The following is a 17912-nucleotide window of genomic DNA, read 5'->3' on the forward strand; positions in this document are numbered from 1 at the left end:
AATTACCTCGGAGAACCACCTTTGGCCGTCGGTGAAATGCTGCCACCTCCGGGCGAAACACATAACTTGCCTGGCTGGTGAGAAGAAAACGTAAAGACAGACGAATGTGAGCGAAGCACTGTACCAACTAGTTCTGGTTCCTGCAGATGTTTCCCCTCCGATCTGCACCGCCCCAGAGTGAAAAGGTGGCCAGAGAGGTTTTGTTGAGGTGGCATTAAGTGGCATGCATGTATATACAACCCCTCCCAGGTGATTATATGTTGATGCAATATTTTGATGCACAGAGAGATTCAGAAATCAGGTGACTCCTCAGTCCTGCTCCCTACTCTGTCTGCAAGTTGCTGATGCCTCTGTGGTTCAACTTGCCCCTGCTCGGCTCCGAGGGACCTCTTGGGTGCGTGGCCCAGCAAGGCGCTTGCTACAAGACACTGGTCCAGGTCTCTACTCAACAGGGACCAACCAAAAGCAAGGCTGAAATGGCTCGGTCTTCAGCCAGCTTTATACCCCATGATGACACTGCTGTGAGAAGGAGCGAAGCCCATCTCCGGTTGGTGTGCGCAGGTAGGACTCTGCTACACGGGACATGGAGCTGGTTGGAGGAGTGCTTTCCTGTATTATGCAGCAAATTCTCATCTGCAGCAGCATGAAAGCAAAGGTGGCTATTTGCTTTGTTACAGGAGTGCAGCCTTGCCCTTCGGGAACAGGATTAGTCTCTAGCTCCGGTCCAAGAATCAGAGGAATGCGGGGAATCTTTTAAGCCGGACCATTAGGCAAACAGAGCTTAATGGGAGCCCTGAATTGACTCGAGAGGAGGTAATACCGTGGAACAGCTGGCTTTTAACTCTTGAGACAAGAGCCGATAAAGCAGGAGGAAGGTAAGTGATGCAGCACAGAATCTGGCGCCTGGCTTGGGTAGAAGGAGGAGGATTGCTCTGATTTCGTTCAGGTGTGGTTTTGGGCTTTGATTACAAACGTACAGAGCCTGCGGGACAGCGAGATCCATCCCGGTGCCATAAAGGGGGGGCAGGCCTGACCGCTCTGGAGACTCGAGTCCTTTCTATCCCCTGGGAGAGCACAGAAACTTCCCCGCTGCCAAGGTATGTTAAACTTGAACCGCTGAAGTCAGGTTTTAGGGGTGGCTCAGTCTTCACAGCACATTCAGTCCCTGCTGCGTGCCACCCGTCGGCTCTCCCCAGCCAGGTCTGTGATGCCGGGGTGAGTACAACAGCCCAGTACGACGGCAGGCAAAGGGGGCCACGTCTTTCTTTCATGATGCCATTGGAAAGTCGACTAAATGACCCCCAACATCGTCCCACGCCAGGCCGTATCACTTAATCACACAACTGCAAGGCAGCTTGTGTGTCTGCCAGTATAAATCTGAGGTGGCAGAAACAGGCCGTTCTGGATGTGTTATGAAACTGAGGTCCTGCTGCTGCTTCTCATGAATATGCTCATGGCTCCTTCTTGCAAGACCAGGGGTTATCCCAGGGCCCAGTCCCTCTACTTACATTAAGCACTGAAACATTCACAGTGCCTGAAAAGAAGTCGGTAGTGGACACAGAGGGGCCTTGGCGCATGCACCCTCTAACCCTACTAATGCTTCTCTTCCCTGGTGAAATCCCTGCCAGGTTGGACTTCCAGGTTCAACCCAAACACCCTCCTGTTTCCCGTAAGGTGACAGGAGCAAGCCGGCCTCCAGAAGTAAGATGTACTCTTGCTTATTAATGCATCTGATATAAGTGACTAAATACTGCTCCATAACTTACACTGTAGCAGACCAAACCTATTACAAGCAGTCGATCCTATTAAAACCTGAACGTCTCTCTGCACTGCCAGGCTCTGTCAGGCTGAAAAGTGTTTGTTTCAGACACCCTTTGTCTTCCCATCCCAGCTTTCTCCTCTGCCCAGTGGAGCTTGTTTGCGCGGTCTGGGCCCCTTTCCCAAAGGCTGCATAGCCAGCACTCGGGATGTCTATCTGGTTTTGAATGTTGCCCTGGATTTTGGTGCACCTGCCGGACCTGATCTGCTTTCATTTGGGAAACAGGACTGAAGGTCTGCAGGACCACCTTCTTTCTTTAGCTTCAGTCCTCCTCCTGCAAAGAAGACGGCCAGATGGGGTGGCCAGCAGCCTCCCGGGTGCCAGCCAGAAAAGCCACAGAGCCCCCGTGGCCCTGATCCTTCCCAACTCCGGACCCAAGCCCCAGCTCTTCCCATGTCCCGTGTGGCAGCCCCTCTGTGGAGCGCAGGTTCACGCAGACACGGGGTGTTCATTAATCTGTATTTCAAGCAGGTCTTCACTTCTATCCCAAACGCCAAGCGTGTGTGCTACCAACAACCCCCAGGGAAGCTCTGCTTCCTTCCTTGCGTCTGTGCCGCTCCCACCTGCGCTCAACAGAGAACAGACCGGCAAAGCAAACCTCTTCTATTCCTCCCAGGAAGGAAAAGCCGGACAGGTACGTGTCCTGAGAAGGATAATCAAGCGATCCGTTCCAACTATTTGTCTGGGACGCCTTCTTCAATCCATTTTAAATAGAGAGGGTTTCCTTGGTCAATGGGCAGGCTGATAAATTCAGGAATTTCAAAAGGATGCACGGATCTGAAACAGAAAACACCCCCCCCCATGTGATTAATCATCCCTGTTGCAGAAACAGGCTCCATCTTACAGTCTCAAGAGGTTTCAATTCAGAGCAGGATGTGCCAGCCTCGGACTAGAGCACTGGCATGAACTTCAAAGCACTTTGGTGGCCCTTTTCATCATTTAATTAGATTTTTGCTTGGACTTTTGGGTTCAGCATGGCAGGAGAAACTGCCAGGCTGCAACATACCAGCGTCCCACGTGCCGTCTCTGATGACCAGCGCTAGATCATTCAGAAGATGCAAAATAACCAGCCCTATAGTAGATAGTTATAGGATAACTTGTCTTAAAGGAAAGTCTTCGTCCTGTCCCCAAGAGTTAAGCCTTGAGCAAGAGGGTGGCCAAGTCTCCCTAACCTTTATTTAATTCCTTTTGTAGCCAGATGTTCTTGTTATCCATATAAACAGCAAATATAGATACTTAAATATACAGCTAAGATCTGGGTAACTCAGTTGTTCTCGACCCCATGGATACCTTGTGATCATGAACTGCACAAGCCAGCTGCAGGTACTTGGTGAAATGCAGCCCAAACTGCTCAGTTTCTCACACTTTTACACTGAGCCCATCAATCTCCCCTGATTGCAGCACAAAAGCTGAAGGCCTCTCATGTCAATGGACCACAGAGACTCTTTTGAAGGACGTGGGCTCCATGTCAACCCGAAAGCCGCTGGATTGTTCCTGCCAGCGCAATCCTTGAACTGCTATGATGCCCATGCTGTGTTTGGTCTTATTTGGCGTATGCCGAAGCAGAAAAGATCAAGGATTTTCTGACAACCTACTGTTGTGTCTAGAGAGGAAACAGCTTTTCCCTCTCTCTGGTTGAGTTAGGCACAGCAGATTTAGAGGAGACTGAAAAAAGGGCGGCCACAGTGAGCAGGAACCTTACCTGACATAGTCTGATAACTCGGGGATTTTCGATGTCCTCGTTTTCACCAACTGTAAAAGAAAAAGAGAACCTGGAGCAGCTGAATTGTTCACACCACGCCAGCCCCTACTGCTGAGGCCTCTGCTTTAAGGCTTCCTGGGGAAGTGCAGTCCCTTAGGAAGTCTCATGGCAATATTATGACATATGCAAATGATTCAAATAATGCTGGACAGTCAGGAAGGAGAAAGAAGCATGACTGTGTGCATGAGGCTCTGCAACGGGACGCTGGAGCTGTGGGTTCAGTTCCCAGCTCCCACTGTGTGGCCTCAGGCACATCGCTCGCTCTTTCCATACCTCAGTTCTCCGCCTGTAAACGGGGAGATGAAGATAGCTCTGTCTTGCCTGCTTAGACTGTTAATTACTCAGATGAGGGGCAGTCTTCCACCCTGCGTTCATAAAGTGCCTGGCATGCTGGGTGTCCGCCCTACCATAATGTACATGATAATGCACGTTCTTGCATTGAGTTAGAGCCATGAAGTGAGCTGGATTGAAAGCCCAGCCGAGTGCAGTACAAGTCTATGCCCCGTGGTGGATGCTGCCTGCCTGGAAGCCGGCTTTCAGCTACTGCAGCTCTTTCAGCCTGTGGCATCTCCGCTAGGGACTCCGCGACCTGAATGCACCCGTGCCCCATTTCAACAGCCACCGGACGGTAGCGATTTCGGGTCACCGCTGTCCTGGGCTGGGTCCCGCTGCCGGACCTCAGAACAGTCCCCCAAACAGGAACGATTCCTCAACGCAGCCTATGTGACACCAGTGGGACACCTCTCACCACCATGCATCTGGGCCGGCTCAGTGGCTGGGACACTCACTAGCAGGACTTCAGTGGCTTCCTCGATTTCCCCTTTCCAAAAATACCTACATTGAAGAGAAGAGAAAGCAGCAGATATGGTAAATGCTTGCATTCCCTCTGCCCCCAGCGGGGTTTATTCTGCCTGTTCCAACCCTCTCCGCGGTCACGGCTCTTTATTGCGTGGAGTTGCACCCTACACGTGTCATGTATAGGGCTGGGGACCAGGAAGGTAACACTATGGGGCCTCATAAATGACCGCTTGCTGCAGCTCAGGGAGTTCAGAGGCTCCAGCTCCTGGTCAGTAAAAGGAGGCTATTAACACAGCTCTTCTTCCCTGGAAATGCTGTGGGACTTGGTTCACTAACATCTATAAAGCAAGCTTTAAGACCGCTGGGTGACAGGCCCAAGAGCCTCGCAGAGCATTTCTCTACTTTCAGACTTAAGGGGCAACAGCTGCCTCTGTCTCTCTCTCAAGGAAAAAGCCTGATTTTTAGCTCTGGCCATGCCTGATTCCCTTCCCAAAGCATCCCTTAGGGCCTTGGAAAGAAACAGCCTGTACAGAATTGCTAGGCTGAGACCCAAATCTTCTCTACATAGGTTTCTGTGGCTAAGAAACCTATAAGTGAATGGCTGCAGGCCAGCAGATCGTACATTTGCTCTTCTGCTCCTGATATGCTTAAAGCACCTTCCCAGCGCAAGGGTCACCACTATGATCGTCTAGTGCAGCAGTGGTCACTTCTGCTCCTAGACATGCGTGCGTGTGGACGGGAGCGGGGAGGTCCGGCCTGATCTTGGGATGTGCTGAGCCACCCATGGGCGCTTGGCACCTCTGAGGTTTGCTGCTTATGGCTCAGACCTTGCACGGACCGTTCGCTTGTCCTCTTGAGGAAGGTTCAATACCACTCACATGGATGAGGACCTTGGCAGGATGTTCACGCAGGCAGCCAGCTTCTTATCCATGATGGCCCTATATCAAACGCAGAGGGTCAGTTTGAGTAACGAAGCCACAGCTACCCCATTCCCGTCACCCTCCTCTACTTTGCAGTGTAGGGCTAACCTTAGCAGAAGGCAGAGGAGAGATGAACCACCTAGATTGTGAATGGTTAACCTTGGACTGTTTTCTACTGCAAGAAGCCTCAACACCTGAAGCACAAGTTCGGGCTGTTTAATTAATCATTAAAAGAAAAACAAATGCTGACTTCCAGCTGCGGCCAGTTCAGCCTGGCTCTTGCTGGCGTAGCCTTGGCAAGGGCTCCTGTAGGCTGCTGCTCTTGTTCTCCAAAGTCCTGCTCACAGTGACAGACAGGACTGGCGTGGTGCAGATGGCAGTCTCGACTGATAACGAATGACCCCCTGCACCACCCTTACAGTGTTGCCCCCATTTTACAGGTAGGGACACTTCAGGCCTGCATGAAACCCTTTGGCTCAGGGAAGTCGGAGCTGGGAGAAGCTCCTGTCTTCTAGTCCTGTGTTCACACCATGAACGTCCTGGAACTAAACGCGCAACATGTTGGACAGGGAACGTCACGGAAAACAGCGGTGTCACTAAATGCTTCATGGCACCAACGTTTTCAAAGCAAAAAGGTCATAAGAGTCTGAAACTCCAATCTGCTCCCTCCTGCCTCAAAGTTTCCTCCCTTCCTTGTGGACTAGGTTATTCCCGCGGCACTGCTGTGGGCTGCCAGAAGTGATACTTCAGCAATGAAAGAGTGTTGGAAGCAATCGAGGGGTGAATGGTAGAAGAGCATGTTTTCCAAACGCTATTTTCCAATCCCAAGAGCCTCTGTCTGTTTGGGAAGGTCTGTTGGTGTCCCTTTGGCATCCTCTGCCCGAAACCCATTTCTAAACACCATGCTCTGAAGGCATCATGCTCTTAGGCTTGTGATCTAGTGTGGGGTGGTTTGTTTTTTTCTTTTTCTTTTTTTTTTCTAAACTCTGGCCTCCTGCGGTGCATTTGATATGCGGTGCTTTGGCGAGGCAAACACACAACTCGCAGCCCTTACCTTGGGTCGAAGCTCTGACCCTGACATCCCAGACAAGGAGGTAGGATTGAATTGTGCAAGACCTAACACTCGTGGGGCTGAGAATTAAAATTTCTTTAGCTATCGTTAACTATTTCAAACCTCCCCCCGCTATTGGAGAACACAGAACATTTCCGCTCCAAATAAACCACAAGCAGATCGTTCTTGCCTCCAGTTTATAATACAAATTGGCAGGTTTCATAATACTCCAGTATTACTTACTGAATCTTTCCTCCTTACAAGAGGATTTTGTCATCTGCTGTGAAAGGCAGGTTCAGAAGAGTGTGCGTATGTCAGGATATCCTGCCCCTAAAAGCAACTGGACCCTGTACAAATACGTGACAACACATGGAGACAGCCAGGCCAGGGTGCTAATACACAGTTATGAAATATAGGCCAACGTGACCCGCAAGGGCTATTTACGTAGCCTAAGTTCCCATTTGGATACGCATAAGCTTTGTTTGAATCCTTCCTATTAGGCCTGCTTTCTATGTCTATTTATAGACCGGGTTTTCCATGCTCTGCAGCTAATGCCATAAGACGGGCGGGCCCGGTACCGTTATCCCAACCACACAAAGCCACAGACTAGCCAGTGCTACGGTGTGTGGAAAGAAAAGGGTGGGTGCTCCTGCATGCTACCCTGTGGGCAGCTGGTAAACCTGGAAAGGGGTAGGCAATAAGAAAAAGTTTGGGAACCTGTGGCCTATAAAGTGCCAATCCACCCTGCCTGCTGCCTGACTTCAGACTGACATGGCTGACTACTTCTCTCTGTCCTTTTAAAGGATCATTTAAAGCTTTTCTGGCTCATACAGCTCAAATATTTCTTTTTCTATACTTCATGGTCCAAGTGGTAACAAAATTTTCCAGGAGATAACCAGCCTCCAGACAGTACGGCGATGCAGTTTTCCACGCTTCACTTTTACGCTTGCTGACAAATGTTCAGACACGGGCGATTGGCACAAAAAACCCAACAAGTTGCATCTTCTCAGCGGATTGTTTTTTTTAACAAGATGCTGGGAATTTGCAACAGCATGTTACCCAGCTGAATAGTTTGCTTTGGGGAGCATAAAAACCCGACTCTCCGGATGTTTCAGTTCCGGGTGATTGCTGCTGAAATGAAAATGATAACGCTGCACTTCCTAGAGGCCTGCGTATATAGTAAATGAATCTGTGCACAACGCAGTACAGTGGGAGAAAGCTGGACGTCCAGCTCTTTTTTGCCAGGTAGTCCCTTAAACCAGGCTACGGTACAAAATCCAAAGATCTTGCATTATAAGCCTGATCCGAAGCCCAACAGGCTTCTTTTTCATTGATGCTAATGGGCTTTAGATCCAGTTTTAGATTAACTGACACATCTTACAGCAGTAAAACTGATCTCCTGTTCCCCTCCACTACAATACATTAAACTTGAATCTATATTTTGATAGTATTAGCATTGCATTAGCACTGACCTTTCTTTTGATGCTCAAAGGGACTCTTAAAAAGTTTCAGGGTGGGAAAAACCTACAACAAGAACGGTCCCGATGGAGAAGCAACTTGTGGAGTCACTAGCCTGGCACCTCACTGGAGAGGATGCAGGGCGTGATGAGATTAGTGCAGTGGGAAGAGATTCAGAGCTGTGGATTTTATTGCAGAAAGCCAAACACAGCCCCTTGCAGCTGCAAGGGAGCAGCTCCATCCTGCTGCCTGCTGCATGCAGCCTGTGCTGTAATGGACTCGGCTGGAATTACTTAATGCATTTCTTTTGCATAGGAACTCGATAACTGGGAAAACGGTGCTTTTAATTAACATCAAATGGAAAGGAAAATCAAAAGAAATCAAGCAAATTGTGTAGGAAGCAAGCCCCCAGCAGAGAATAGAGAAGGAAAAGGATGTCGGTGTGACATTCTGTCTTCAGATTTGGTGACACAATCTCTTATTTTTCCAACTACAAACACTTGTTGTAACAGGATCTATATAATGGGTGGGGACGTGCAGACCCTGCCGTAGGGAAAAAAAAATCAACTTTCTGTTGAAAAACTAAACACCTGGAAAAAGTTGGCCACTTACTACTAAAAATGAAAATATTTTCAGCCCAAATCCAACATTTTCAGTTGATCAAGTTTTTCATTTTTCAGGGAGACATTAAAAAAAAAATAAAAAGAGTTTTGGGACTGAGGTCAGGATTAATAGGAAAGAGGGGGCTGGAAGTTGAAGCCTTCTGTTAAATCACACAGCAGGCAAAGCATGAAGATAACAAATGTGTTATGAATCTTCTTGTTTCTGACCAGTATCAGCCAACTGATTGGGGCTGGGAAAGGAAGATGCTTTGTCTGTGGGCAGCCTTTCACCTTCCTCTGAAGCAGCTGGTGCTGGACGCTGCAGAATTCAGGATCCTGGAAGAGAAGGGCCTCTTGGCCTACCTGATGAGCAAAGCCTTTACTTCTCAGCTTGACTTCTCTAACGACTCTGTTACAGAAAGAGCGCAAGCGATGCATTCGATACCCTCCTGGTGAGCATGAAGTCACTGTGCTTCCAATAATCACTTAACACAGGAGTATTAGGAGGATTAGTGACTTACTATTCTTGGTGGCATTGCTGGTTCTCTCCTAATGAACGGAGATTATGGAACCCAGGGACGCTGGGGGAAATGCATCTGTTGTAATGAGATAACGATGGGCTGTTGAAAACACCTGCAATAATGCATGATTTTTTGGGGCTGGTTATTTTCTCCCAGCCTTACAGGACAACTGACTTGCTACGTTACCCAGGCACAACGTTAAAAAGCAGAAAAGAATAGTGAGCGATGTGCACAAATACAAGGCAAAACTGAGGGCTGGTGGATGTTAAGTGTGACCACGTTTGTGCCTTTCTTGTGGAGAACGATTGATTGATTAGTGCTGAAGACTTCTCTGGTTGGTGCCATTTGGGCCGCTTCCTCATGGTCTCGCCCTAAACAATGCAAATGATGATCCCATCTGAACACAACTCTGCTTCCCAAATCAAATGCCTGCGAAGATGCAAGATTTACATTCTGTAAAGATTGGGAGATTTCATTTCTAGGCACATACATGCTTCATAGAAGATAGATTGGGCTAGAGCTAATGAGTATGCCCAAAGCCTGTGTTTATCAGCAGCTGAGCTCTCCCTGAAAAGTGTGAAACCCGTTTCTTCCTTTACAATCATTAGATACCTTCATTGCAACCTGAGCCTTGGAACAGGTACTCCAGCAATCCCCAGAAGAGAGGAGGAAACACACTGCCAGAAGGAAAACGACAGATTTTGGGGAAAATAAATGTTGATCCATAGAACCAGTCATTACAACCTGTTGTCACCTAATTCAATCCCCCTGAACTCATTTGAAATAAGGAATAACAAGAAAAACATGAACAAAATGCATGTAGATCTTAGCAGTGGGTGTGCACTGCCGGGGGTGACTGCTTTTTTTCTTTTCCCCCCTCTCCCTTTCCTAACAGAGAAGGAACAAAGAGCAGAGCATGTCTGCAGAGCTATGAACACAATATATTTTAAGGGATTAAATGATCTTTTCACTAGTGATGCACAGTTATCCTTTTCTTCACACGTATCGAGTAATACCAATATTATCTACTTTGAGGGGTTTTTTTGCCATGCTTGACACAGTTGCAGTATTTAGGATGACACAAAACCCCTTTCAGGAGCCTGGTGGTTCTTGAATAGCTGTTTGGGAACAGTCGGCTATTGCAGAGGGTGGGGAGAGTTGTTGGCAAGCAGAGCGTTAGCAGGAAACTTAATGATCCACTGTCAACATTGCATCAGTCCACACAGTCGCACTACTCTGAACAGGCCATCTATTCAGCCACTAAGTTAGGAGTCTGTGACATCTATCTTGCAGACTATGAAAACCAAAAACCAGCCAGATGGATCTGAAACCCCCACTATTCAAAACTAACTGGGATGTGAGTTTCAGATATGGAGTTACAGATTATTTCCCATTTTGGACCTTGGGGTTTTTTTTAATCAGTCATAACCTTTTACCCCTGTGATAGCTAGCCTCCTTCCATGGAAAAACAGCAGAAATGACCCCCGTCTCCAGGAGACTTGCTGGAGTCCCCGTCACGGCCGTCCGTTTTAGGGTAGAACTTGTGTGTGGGGTATTCTGGTTGCATCAGCCTCTAGTTAGCTGTTTCTTCGGTTACAAGACTTTTTTTTTTGGTGAGGCTGCTTGAGTAAGTAGGATATCGGAGCCGGAGATGCAATTCTTGTTTTAGTGAAAAAGTTTGTGGAGGAGATCAGCAGGGCAACGTTTCCTGAAGGTGACCAGACTCTACGCGTGTCTAATCTCCCGCAGTCATTTGTACCGTAACCAGAGCCCCGTAACCCAGATTTCTCAAGGCATTTGTGATCTGCATTGTGTCAAAGGACTGCAGCTGCTTCACTGGGTCACAACGACAAACTGCAGTCTGGTCTTTAATGTACCTGAGGCTTGATCCATGAGTTGCTTCAGTGATAAAGGCCAGGGTCTTAAACTGGCCCCTAACAGTGGTTACATCTACACGTTGATTAATGCACAGTAGTGACTGGGATGTATGTGGTAGCCATGCTGGTCTGAGACAAAAAGAAATGCAAAAATCTAGAATTCCTGGTTCCAAAATGATACCTTTTATTAGGCCAACTGAGAAATTGTAAAAAAAAATATATTGCAAAAAAATATTTTTTTTTGCAATTTCTCAGTTGGTCTAATAAAAGGTATAATTTTGGGACCAAGAGTCCTAGATTTTTGCAGTCCAGTAGTTACTGTGCATTTAATTTGGTACTTGCTTAGTGAAGTACTAAGTAAATGAACAGTAACTAGAGCTACCTTGCCATGATGCCAGCAAACGCCTTTTTAGTGATGCTACTGCACTGTAGCGTATTAGCACTGTCTTTGCTGTGACACGCTACTGCGCATTAATCATCTCATGTAGACGCACCCGGTGATGAAAAAACAGTAGGACTTGAAAACAGATTTGATGTGCTCAAGGTGGCAGAGACTGTAGGGAAAAAGCATGATGGTGCAGCTGGGCTGATTTTCGTTTTCATTGAGAAAGTAGAATAGAGGGGGTCATTTAAGTGTGAGAAATGAGGGCATCGAGTGGAGAGGAGGGGGAAGACCCTCAATCCCCAGATTAATATAACATCAGAGAAACAAAGCTCTTCATAACAACCAGCCTTTGACTTATTTTCACACAAAAACACTGAAAATAGCATGGTACCTTGCAATATCCTTTGCAATTTGTTCATTGGGGCAGTTGATGAAAGCGATGGAGTGGGCTCCAGAGATGTAGCTGCCAGTGACTGCAGAGTGCACCTGAAGGGCCAGACTTTTCAGCACTGGGTACATCAGCAAAGACAGAGACACGACCTAAAATGCAAAAGGCAGGGTGAATAAAGTCAGCAAAATGAACTCCCCAGATGCTGGTTTTGTAAAAAAATTAGTATTTACAGACACAAGACTCAACTCTCCCTACTGGAATAATGGTAATTGTTTAACCAAATCTATGTCGAAACCATATAAACGTCCCCAGGGTGGGTTTAATCCAGTTTTGCAAGACTTTGTACAGTGGAAATGAAGATAATCAGAGCTCTGCTAGAAGGAATTGCTACTCCTCTACTGCTGTCAAGCTGGGAGGAGCGCACAGAATCCTGTCTGCACTGGAGGGAACATCTGGCACCGGGTCCAGCTCGACATGAAGCGGCTTTGATCCAGGGGTTGGAAGCAAAGTGAGAAAGAAGCAGCGTGCTGTAAACTTGGACTCCAGCTCAGTCAACATATGGATCTGTGAAACCTGTAACAAGCTGTGTCACTCTCGAATTGGCCGTGTCAGCCACAAATGGATTCATCAGACATCCGATTAGACCTCTTACGCATACGGCATGATCCAGAGGGCGGACGGTCGCCTGCTGCTGAGAAGAGTACAAGCATATTTACAGCACTGGACCCTGTAAATAATACATCCAGCGTCTGCAGCTATTTCTGCTACAAGAACTAAGCGAAAGAGCAAGTAAACTGGAACCCAGCTCCCCCACTGTTCAGCTGTTTGTTCAGCTTCGTGGGCCAAATTCCCTCTGGAGTAACTGCATCTGGTTCGTGGAGCTACTCCATGAATACACTTGGCTGAGTGTATTTGACAAAGTTGGAAGGACATTGTCAACCTCACCTAAAACTAAAAGAAAGGTTGCCAAAGGTTTTGAATATTTTCAGTTATATCTCTGTTGCAGAGTTTGAAACCCAGACAGTTCAGCACTGGGAACCTGGAAGTAAAATGGAGCATGAATGTTACATAACAAGTAAATCTGCACCTTTATCAAGCTGGTGAGGGTTCAAGTGGGGCATTCAGAATTAGAGGAAGCTTATGAAACCATTTGGGGCTCGGTGACTTGTCCGAGGTCACGCGGGGAGTTAGTTACTCCTGGCGCAGGCATGGAAACCAGCTTTCCCAGCTCTCCATCTGGTGCTTCATGGTATAGGATGAAATAACAGCTAACGACAGCCAGCAAGGAGAGGCAGCTCGAGTGACAGACCCTGCTAGTCTGCGAATACAATAAGTCCAGCCAGCGTGGGCCTGGCCTTGATCTGGGATTAATCATGTTTGTTCATTCCTGATACTGCCCAGTTGGAGGGCTTGCCCCATGGCTTTGAAAAGGGGTCTGCACTGGCTAGATGGTTTGCAAGGGGGGAAGGAGTGGGTGGAAAACAAAACTGCCGGAGGGTTTGATGGTTTTGTTGCCTGTGACCGTGTTTTGAAAATGCTTGGCACCGAGTCCCCAAAGGCCAATTATAGGTATCGGGCCAGGCAACTCTAAAGGAGTTGGGGACAGGTTCCAGGGTGGAGAGAGAGACTCCATCAAGGAGAAGGAAATCCCCTCTCCTCTCCCCGCCATTCAAACGGTGCATCCTTCATATCCTGGGAAATCCTGCTTTTGGTGAAAATCATGTTGGTGCTGCATTCTGGTTTCCAGGGCCAGGCTAGGACACAGGTCCTCGAAGGCCCCAGCTTATTGTCCAGGGTTTTGGCATCATATAGTTCCTTCAAACTGCGAAATCTGGCATCCACAGCTATGAAGAAAAGCTTGAAAATATCATTTTCAACATTCATTTTCAACGTTCATCATTTCAAATGCAATGACATCTGCTGCCGGAGTCTGGAGGGAGCCGGTGGCCAAGCCTCTGGGAGAAGAGTGAACTCCGGGTGCCAGAAAGAGAAGGATGCATTGGATCCACCGTGTCAATATACCTTCCCTGTCGTGGCAGACCCTGACTCGATTAAATCTATGAAACAACATTCTGCCTTTATTCATAGTTTATTAACAACTAGGCGCTTTTATGTGGCACCACCTAATTCCTGGCAAAAGTCATTTGTAATCTTTCACATAGACCTGTAATACTGAAACTCCACAAATGCTGCCGCTTAAGTATTTGTTCAGAAAAAAACATCTTGGCATGGAAAAGCATCGCATCTCAAGGCTTCGTGAGATTTCATCAGCCACATTTAGCAAAGAAAAAGACTCTGCTCCCTCTTTTCGCTTCACCTTGAAGTGCAACAGTAAATGCATCTCAAGAGATGCTTTCCTTTGTATCATGTATCTGGCTCTTGCACTTCTAAAGTGATAAAAGGATTTTCATAAGACTAAGGGTATAAAGCGTTCCTCCCCCCCATCCCTACCCTCCTCCTGGCCTCAGAAAGACCTCGCATTAATGGACAAATGTTGTGGGCTTTTTGTTTTCCGTATGCTTTACTGTAACAGGGTCTTTTCTCCCATCAACTCTTTGCAGCCTGGAAAATTATTGATTCTTTATCTGACTTGTCTCCTATTCACTCCATTGTAATGCATTTCACTCCAGGAAACACCGCTGGTTATTGTAGGGTTACAGTCAATACTTCTTAGCACTTCTAGCACTCTTAAGGCATTTTAAAAACAAGAACTAACTAATCACAAATGCTGCATTGCTGGTTATGAGACAAAAGGACGACAGTGTGGTCACAGATACCGTATCTTCCAAAGAAGAGCAGTATTTCAGCCCCTGCAAAAATACATACCTTGTTCTGTTCATCAAGGTAATTATTAACTGTCAGGAGGCTCTTTGTGCAGCGCATGAGGCTATCCCTGTGAGCAACAAATAACGCAAGCTTTACAGCTCCCCTCGCTTTCCCTGACAGTAATCAGTCATGAAATTTGGTGCTTCTGCAAAACCGTTTTGCCTCGGGCTGGTGCAAGAAATAATGGGCTGCAAACTCTGAGCGTGGTGGTTTGAAGCCTGGAACCTGAAATCCAACACCGCAGTAATGAGAAGGTAAATGTCTCTAGCTGAAGAATATGGATCAGAAAAGTGATGGTGAAATCCAGGAGGGTTTCTAACGCGGGTCAGTCTTGCCACTTGGGTTTGGTTTTGTTGCCAAACCCAAACTGGGATTCTTTCTGAATCTGATCCCCCCCCTCCAGTGTTTGCCGAGCCAGCCAGAAACAAACATTTCCTGCAGCCACGAGAGCAACAAGTCCTCCCCAAGAATGAAAGGAGCTCTTTAAATCCTGCCTCACAGTCTGTGCAAAGGAGGGAGTGAGCATGCAGCCAAGAGGATATTTCCCACGTGTGTTTCCTTCTCTCAATCCATCCCCCACCCTGTGAGCTCCTCTAGAAAACTATTTCTCAGGGCTGGGATCGCCTGGATCCCTGCAATTCGCATCGGATGGACCGGACCTCCAGCACCTCCTGGGACATTTCTATGGTAAGAAGTTGCCCCTGAGACTGTCCCCTCTGCCTGCTGCTAAGAACATCTTGGCAGCATGATGTGAGATTTTGGGTAGGGGTGGAAGAAGGCTTTGAAAATGGGTTCAGGTTTGGCAAGAATGGTGTATATATATTTTGCCCCCCGCCCCCCAATTAAAAATCTTTGCAGCACAGTTTTGCTGCCTGCATTTGGATCCTTTGCAGGGCTCACCTAGTGCAGAGATGTCCCAGATGCCCTTGCCCCTGGTCCCAGGGGGAGCCTATGGCTTGCAAATGGGGGGCCAGGAGGAAGGGGGGTCACCTACCAGCAGCAAAGTGAAGCATCCCGGGCGGGAGCAGCTCTGGACAGCCGGCACCTGGCAGCGCTGGGAGAGCCAGTCCATTTTCATCCTGCACCCCCTGGCAGCATGCAGCCTGCCCAGGCTGCCCTCCTCCACCTGCCGGGGCTGGCAGCAGCTTGCAGAGCTGCTGAGACTCCTCCTCCTCTCCCTGCCAGGAGGGACTGGTACCCGCCTGCTCCCAGCCTGCTTGCTTGGCACCCTCCCTTGCCTGCCCACCCTCCCCCCGGATTTGCACAGTGCAGAGAGGGCTTAGAAAGGTCTGGAGAAGATGTGCACATAGATCCCTTTGCTTTGGTGCCCGCATGGATCGTTATCTAGGGACACTTTCTTGTGCAGGCGATAGAAGCAGGTCCATGCACCACTTCAGCTGTGGGCAGGTTCTTGTGCATGGGATGAGGGGCATGGGAGGCAAGTGGTAAAAGGAAAGGCTGCAAGAAGGAGGGTTTTTTTCTCATCTGGAGAAGAGAAGAGGTGAGGGGGGGATTTGATATTAGTCTTCAGATGCAAGAGGGGTGATTACAGAAGGGATGGAGATGGGCTTTTCTTCTGTGGCTGTAGGGGCAGGACTAGGACCAGGACTAGAAGCAGCAGCAGCATGATGCAGCTGGGAAAGTTGAGATGGGAGATGAGGATCTTAAAGCCCTGGCTGGGATGATGGAGTTGGGGCTGGTCCTGCTTGAAGCAGGGGGTTGGATTAGATGTGACCTCCTGAGGTCCCTTCCCACTCTCCTTGTCTATGACCTGCTATGAGCATGCTCGAGCTGCCTGGAGAAACAGTGAAATCTCCATCCTTGGGAATTTTCAAGAGCAGAGAGAAGACATTTGGCTGGGATGTTTTATTTGGGAGTTATCTTGTCTGGGGCAGGGGGCTGGATTAGATCAGCGGTTCTCAACCTTTTTTGTACCAGGACCCATTGGTAAACATCAGTGGCCAGTCCCGACCCAGTGCCCCTCACTCCCAACCCTCTGCCCCCCACCCCCAGGCACTGGCCCCCCCGTGTGTGTGTGTGGGGGGGTATATGTGGGGCAGGGGGCCCCCAAGCAGTCCCTTGCAGGCTGGAAGTCTGCCTGCCTGCAAGGACAAAAACCAGTTTCCCACAACTTTCTCCTTTAATGGAGAATCCATTTTTAAAGTTTGTTCGCGACCCTTTCATGTATTCTTGACACCCACTTTTGGGCCGTGACCCACCACTTGAGAAACGCTGGATTAGATGACCGTACTTTCCTATGATCCTGTGCTCCTTCCATAGGCAGCAGCTGCCCTGACTCCAGGCTCCATGTAGGGACCAAGGTGTCTTGGCCTTTTTTTTTTTTTTAAGTATTCCCTCTTGTCATTTCAGCTGGGAAATACCACTGATTTCATTACTGAAACTGTGAGTGAGGCAGAGGCTCCATAAGCCTATTTAGAAGGGGGGATAGGGTAAGAGTTTATAAAATACTAAATGGCAAAGAGAAAGTCCATGGGAATGGATTCTTGAGTTTCAAAACAAGAATAAGGGGTCACAACATGAAACAAGTAGGCTGTAAGTTTAGAAGTAACACAAGGAAGTTCTTGTTCACCCAGCGTGGCATTAAAGGGTAGAGCTCATTGCCACTAGATGTGCTGGAAGCTCAGAGTTTAGCCAGATTCAAAAAAAGGGACTGGACACCTTGGAGGAAAGGGGCATCAGTAGCTTATTGAGCACGGGAGCGAACGGCACCATCTCTGAATCAGAGCTTCCTAAACCTTAGGTGCTGGAGGCTGCAAGTGAGAGAGGAATAGCAGGGGCAAAACCCCTATTCAGACCCAGTTTGCTGTCCTTTTCACCATCTGTTCTCTGCCCCTGCGGCACACAATGCTGGGCAAGGTGGACCTACCGTCTGACCCAGCAAATGGCAGATCTTATGTTCTTAATCACCGTAACCCCCAAACAGACCTGTGAGGCAGATGCATTTAATTGAAAAGATGGGAAAATGGGTGGCCAAAGAGTCACTGACTTGGACAAATCCCAATAAAGCAATCACCAGGAAATGTTAGTATGAATACATTACAAGCCAGCATGAGCATGTTGACATTTCAGTGGGAATTAAAAATGGGCTGACAATGCACAAAAGCATTTAAAAAGACAGTCCTCAAAGCTATGTGTTCCTCTCTTTACCTGTTAATGACCTTTTTAATGCTTAAGGCCAGCAGCATAGGTTTTACAAGTCATGTGGTTCCCGTACAGTAGCATCAAAGAAACACTTTGGATTTTGCAACGCAAGAGATTTGTTTTTCCTTTTAAGTTTCCACTGTTTATTACAAAAGATTTCTAATAGCTGGTTCTGCAGAACTGCTTTCTTTCCTTGGACAAAGCCAGTTGGAAGAAGCACGTTTTGGGGACGAAAGGACTGGAAGCAAAGAGCTGAGTTCTCCCACCTTTGCCTCTGAATTGCTGCGTGACCTTGGGTAAGTCACTTCACCTCTGCGTTGTTGTTTCTCTAGCTGCATCA

At 47.9% G+C, this 17912-nt stretch overlaps 1 protein-coding gene across 2 annotated transcripts; it reads right to left on the minus strand.

The window, feature by feature from the left end:
- Positions 1 to 2264: 2264 nt before the first annotated feature.
- Positions 2265 to 17868, minus strand: LOC149855274 (protein CutA homolog). Of its 2 annotated transcripts, none has more exons than XM_090022862.1 (6): positions 15405 to 17868; positions 11585 to 11733; positions 5258 to 5317; positions 4370 to 4415; positions 3522 to 3571; positions 2265 to 2596 (listed from the first exon to the last, which is right to left on the minus strand). In XM_090022862.1, exons 1-6 carry the CDS (start codon positions 15486 to 15488, stop codon positions 2494 to 2496), a joined length of 492 nt encoding a protein of 163 aa, XP_089878988.1. In that variant the 5' UTR covers positions 15489 to 17868; the 3' UTR covers positions 2265 to 2493. The 2 variants fall into 2 exon arrangements, with proteins under 2 accessions (XP_089878988.1, XP_089878989.1); XM_090022863.1 differs by having other exon boundaries at positions 4330 to 4415.
- Positions 17869 to 17912: the final 44 nt, after the last annotated feature.

The sequence above is a fragment of the Crocodylus siamensis genome, chromosome 11 (assembly GCF_052110815.1).
Source record: "Crocodylus siamensis isolate JL-2025a chromosome 11, ASM5211081v1, whole genome shotgun sequence".
In the NCBI taxonomy this organism is placed as follows: Eukaryota; Metazoa; Chordata; order Crocodylia; family Crocodylidae; genus Crocodylus; species Crocodylus siamensis.